This window comes from Chinchilla lanigera, unplaced genomic scaffold (genome assembly GCF_000276665.1).
Source record: "Chinchilla lanigera isolate Chin_1 unplaced genomic scaffold, ChiLan1.0 scaffold00008, whole genome shotgun sequence".
NCBI lineage: Eukaryota > Metazoa > Chordata > Mammalia > Rodentia > Chinchillidae > Chinchilla > Chinchilla lanigera.
In genome coordinates, this window is record NW_004955409.1 from 24,525,455 (window position 1) to 24,530,704 (window position 5,250).

General features: G+C 51.8%; 1 protein-coding gene across 1 annotated transcript in view; it reads left to right on the forward strand.

The window, feature by feature from the left end:
• Positions 1-3,959: 3,959 nt before the first annotated feature.
• Nkx2-8 (NK2 homeobox 8) overlaps positions 3,960-5,250 on the forward strand; it is a 1,880-nt gene continuing 589 nt past the window's right edge. The window contains exons 1-2 of the mRNA XM_013510168.1: positions 3,960-4,296; positions 4,938-5,248. Of these exons, the coding sequence (XP_013365622.1) occupies positions 4,140-4,296; positions 4,938-5,248 (468 nt within the window). The 5' untranslated portion in view covers positions 3,960-4,139. The remainder of the gene's footprint in view (positions 4,297-4,937; positions 5,249-5,250) is intronic.

Below are 5,250 nucleotides of genomic sequence, written 5' to 3' on the forward strand. Positions count from 1 at the left end.
TCCACCTGCCTCAGCCTCCCAGAGTGCTGGGATTACAGGTGTGCGCCACCTTGCCTGGCTAGATCCTAGAGTAGGAAAGAAAAACTTTCAGCACATAGATTAGGAACAATGACAAGGTCAAGGGTAAATCACTATTATAAATGACTTAAGACTGTATGGTTCAAACTTTGTCATTTCACATGAAATAATATATCAAAAGCCCATTTCAAAGATGGACTAAATTCCCAGTCTCAAAGTAGTTGCTGTTCTTTGTCCTATGTGCACACGTTATCAATACAGCTAAGAAATAATTGCAGCCAGGCCAGGACCACAATCAAGCAATTGACTATTAGCCATTAAAAGAGAAATGTTTACTTATTCATGGCAACCAGTTTTGAAAAGGGAAAGCAAAGAGATCTGATTTTAAATCTTGTCTCTTTTTCCCATGTCTGGCCAATCAAGATTATCTACTTCTCCTTGGAAGTGTCAAAAAGCCCATTTTTATTTTCCTTTCACTATTTTAAGCAGGATACTGATAGAGAGGGAACAGCAGTTGCTATGAGGCAAAGAAAAATGTCCAGGCAGTTGAGGGCCCTCCATCTATCAAGGGGAATTTGCAATGTTGCCTCTCTTCAATACCATATAGATCTGCAGGATTTTGTGAAACACTTTACCAAAATGGAGGGATTTAAAAAGAGAATGCAAGATATAGATATAATTTTTTTTCAGAAAATCAAGATATTTTAGTTTTAGTTTCATTTCAGAATTTTCTAGTCTTAAATTCTTAAGCATTCAGCAAAGGTGATCATCTCTGGATAAGACTTCTGCAAGGGTGATTTGTGTGGACAGTTTAAATATACTCACCATATTACAGATCTCTTAATTAAACACTCTTACCAGAACTGAAATGTACTGTACCCAATTATAGGGAAACAAATACTTAGCTAATTAAGTAACAATATTTACAAGCTATGTAAGTTCAAGGGTCTCAAATACCAAACAACATTTGGAAATTGAGAGAGTGTGTAGTTAAATGTTTGCTTATCACACTAAGAATCTAAGAAACTCTTGTGAACAGAAGGCAAATTGTATATATATTTCCAGTATGTAAAAACTTATGAATAGTTCTACTATCTTTTTCTACTGACCCAATATTAAAGTACTTTCCTACTTCAAAGTCTTGAATTTATTGGATGTAGAAAGGCAATGAACAGAGCACCTTGCCTTAGTGATTTTGGCATTACCTTTCCTTTCCTACATTTATCCAGAGGTTTACATGGAACAACTTTTTGGCATCTCCAGGCTCTAGATCTTGAAGCTAATTTAGATGAAGCCCCAGAACAAAACTAGAAGGAACACTGGACTGTGACAAAAGTGCATAAGGAGGATGTCATTTAAATGAAACAGAGACGTTACAGCATTTTCTAGAACCAAGAGAGACAGGATATCCCTGGGATATCAAAAACACACCCTGGTGCCCAGGCACACTGTTCCCAAGCCAAGGAATGTGAAACTAAAAATAATACTAGAGCTAAGTCTTCCTCGGGGCACAACTGCTACATGGAGGATGTATCTCTCTGCTTTGGGAACCAACACTAAGAGTAAAAGCAAATATTTGATGCTGAAGAGCTCTTAAGGGCTGAAGAGTGCCATTTACTTATTTCTACGCGTCAGTGTGGTCTTAGGATGTTAAATAGATTAAAAGGCTAAGAGAGGTCAGTCACTCCAGGGAAGACTCTTCTGTTGCTTCTCCTGACTTGGTTCTTTTTCCAAAACTGCTATCTGCCCCACACCACTCTTGTGGAGACCTTGGCAAAATCAAAAGACGGCACATCCTGTCCTGGAACATCTCCGCTGGAGCCAGAGTCCTAGGAACCAGAAATGAAGAAATGCAGGGAAGAGGGAGTTCAAGACTGCTCAGGTAAACATCACTAGGAAGCTAGGTTTTCTTCTTAAAAAAAAAAAAAAAAAATCCAAAGAAATGAGATCCTAAAACTAGTAGGACTCTTAGAAATTACCAAATCTCTTCCGTTTCGTATGAGGAAAAAAAAAAAAGGATCAGAGTGATGAGGTGACTAGCGGCAGCTGGAGGTAGAGCTAGGCTGCAAACCCATTTCCAGGCCTTCTCCTTGATCACATTCAGACTCGAAGTTGGGCCTCTATCCTAAGGCTTCCCCAAGTCTCCACCCCGCCTTCCATTATCAGCTCCCCGCCCTGTTCTTGTCTGCAGAGAGGACAGCGCAGTCATTTCAATTTAATCTTATTTTAAAAGACATAACTAATAAATCTATTGCCAGGGCCGCGGAAAGACGGCCAGCAGAGTCGATCGTGCTCCCAATCCCATTGAACTCTATTGAAAACCATGACAACACCGGACAAGCTCCGATTTATCCCAGCGTGCTAAAGCTCATTGTGAGCAAGCGTCAATCATGCATTATTCTGGACTGAACAAATGCAAAATCTTGACTGGAACAAATGCTTCCAACAGGTCCGGGGCGTCGAGCTCCATTTCCCCTTTGTCCGCTGCCTAGCAGTTGGCCTGTATTGGGGTTGCCTCCGCCCGACCACCCAGCGCGCAGCGCAGCCCCGGGCACCTCGGGCACGCTTGGTAGGGAAGCTGCTTGGGGAGGGTGTTCTGGGCTAGGTGGGCCAAGTCGCCACCTCGAGTCAGGTTAGCTTTCAGCCTTGGCGGCCCAGGATTTCAGGTGCAGCCACCCAGCACCCCTCGTTAAAATTCAGCGACCCAACCCCCCAGGGACAGTATAAAGGACTCTGAGACCGCGCTCACCGGGGCACTAGGCTGAACCTCTGCCAGAGCAAAGCTGCTGACCAACAAAATGCATCCACACCGGTTGGTTTTTTCTGCCTGATCATTTTCTTGGTGGGGATGTGGGGACCTGAAGATCCAGGAGAAACTCCCAGACGGTCCTATTCCTTGCAGGGCGGGTCCCATAGTAATAATTCTCCAACTAGATAGAGCCAAGCAGCTTTGCTGGCGTTTACAGCGCTAGAGCAGGGGACGCAGACCACTCGCCGGCTACCGTGACCCCCTGTGGCCACATCTCAGGCCCGGGGGCTGAGGTTGAGGCTGTGGGGCTCAGGCTCACAGAGGGCGCCAGAGCGTCGAACTCCAAGGAAGCCTCCCCGCCCTCGTACGCCGTCTGTTTTAAGAAACATAACCACCCATGGCTGCTAGAATGGGCCTGGGTCCAGGTTTGCCGAGCCAGGACACTGAGCCCGATACTGCGACCCATAGGGCCCAGGTGGGGCTGAGCACTTTGGACCCGAGTAGCTTAGCTATGTGCCACCTCCGTCTTGCCAGCCTGGGCACACAGGCTCTCCACAGCTCTCACCGCTTTCATAGCACCCCTCAGGTCGTACCGGGGCGGTGTCTGGAGTTTGTAGAAGCTCCCAGTGTTCTCCGAAATCCTGGCCCTGACGCTGGAAAGGTCAGGCCCCTCTGTTCGCACCTGGAACTTCTCATCCTTAGAGGGACCTCACCCAAAACAGGGAGCGCGCCAGAGTTTTAACTCAGCTTTGTAAATCACTTTCCAGATAATTGCGGGAAACTACTCCAGTAAACAAGCTAGAGGTATAGGGCAAACAGGGAATAAATTCCAGGGTGCTCATAAACACTCCCATGCTGCCCCCACCCTTCCCAGCGTTCCCGCGGGGCCAGGTCCCACGTCAGCCCAGGAGGAGGAGGGAAGCAGCGGCTGGGTGGAGAGGGTGGTGGCCACTGCTCGCCACCCAAGATGTTATTCACTGGCAACAATCCCCATTATCTGTCCCCACTTTAGGCTAATCAGACAATCGCTCCTGCCTAAGGCCGCTTCCTACAGCCTCTGGGAGGTAACGGGGAGCCGAGGGGCGGAGAACGGGGCGGGGCGGGGGCGGAGGTGGCACCTTCCGGGCTCACCCAGGCTTTGGTCCAGCACTCATTCAGGTACTTAACACCCTGGAGACCGGGACCTCGACTTTCAAAGAGGGCTGGGTGGGAAGACCTGTTTATATAAACAGGGGCTGCGCTGTAAATGCGCTAATATCCTCCCCCGCCAGCTCATGGCCAGCGCCTCTCACTTCCACCCGTAGCAGCAGCGTCCCCCGCCACCCCCGTTCCCAGCCCGCCCTGCCCCCGCCTCCCTCCCCTCCTCTCGGCCATGGCCACCTCTGGACGCCTCAGCTTCACCGTGCGCAGCCTCCTGAATTTACCCGAGCAGGATGCGCAGCACCGGCCCAGGCGGGAGCCACAGTCACGCGCGCCCCGGGCCGACCCTTGCGCAGCCTGGCTGGAGTCGGAGCCGGGCCACTACCCCTGTGAGTGAGCGGAGGACCGCGGTGGGAGTGGAGGGAGAGCAAGACTCGGCCCCTGGCCCTTGCGGGGCTGAAAGGCGAGATCCCAGCCCAGAGTCTGGATTTCTTTAGCCTGGGAACGGAGGCTCTGCCCTCCTCAAAGCCCTATGCCAATGCGTCCAGGTCAACACATCCTGCGAGCAGCTCCCTGCACCTGGCCTCGTGCTGGGCACTTGGGTTTCGGCGTTTGGGGATTGCTGCGCGCGGAATACTTAGAGCCTTTCCTTCCTGTGTCCCCATTAAGGGTTTAATATCCCGGCAAACTGGTGCAGTCGCCCGGGAAGTGGCCTGTGTGGGTGACCCAGCTTGTAGTCACTGGGCAACCAGCACTGCTACAAGTGAGGCGAGGGTGAGAAGGCCCTGGGGTAGGTTTTGGTGGGGTACGCTCTCACGCCTGGGGATTACCGTTGTGGTTGGGAACAAGGTCGCTGAATTCGGAGAGGTGGGTACCCACTTGTGCACCTTGGGAAGGAAGTGGCTTCGCTCTGAAAGCCGCAGGCGAGTGGGGGCGCCCTTCGGCTGGCGGCTCTGCGCCCCGCCCCAGGGGTCCCCGACGCCCTAGGGGTTGGCATTTCATCCGGCTGCCTCCTGTCTGCCCTTCCTAGCCTCGGACGAGAGCAGCCCGGAGACCAGCCTGCCGGAGTCGTCGCAGCGGACGTCCGCTCTGCCCGCGTCCCCGGGCTCGGACGCCGAGAAGAGGAAGAAGCGGCGGGTGCTGTTCTCCAAGGCGCAGACGCTGGAGCTGGAGCGGCGCTTCCGGCAGCAGCGGTACCTGTCGGCGCCGGAGCGAGAGCAGCTGGCGCGCCTGCTGCGCCTCACGCCCACGCAGGTCAAGATCTGGTTCCAGAACCACCGCTACAAGCTGAAGCGCGCGCGCGTGCCGGCGGCCCCCGAGGCCCCGGACCTGAGCGCCCCTGC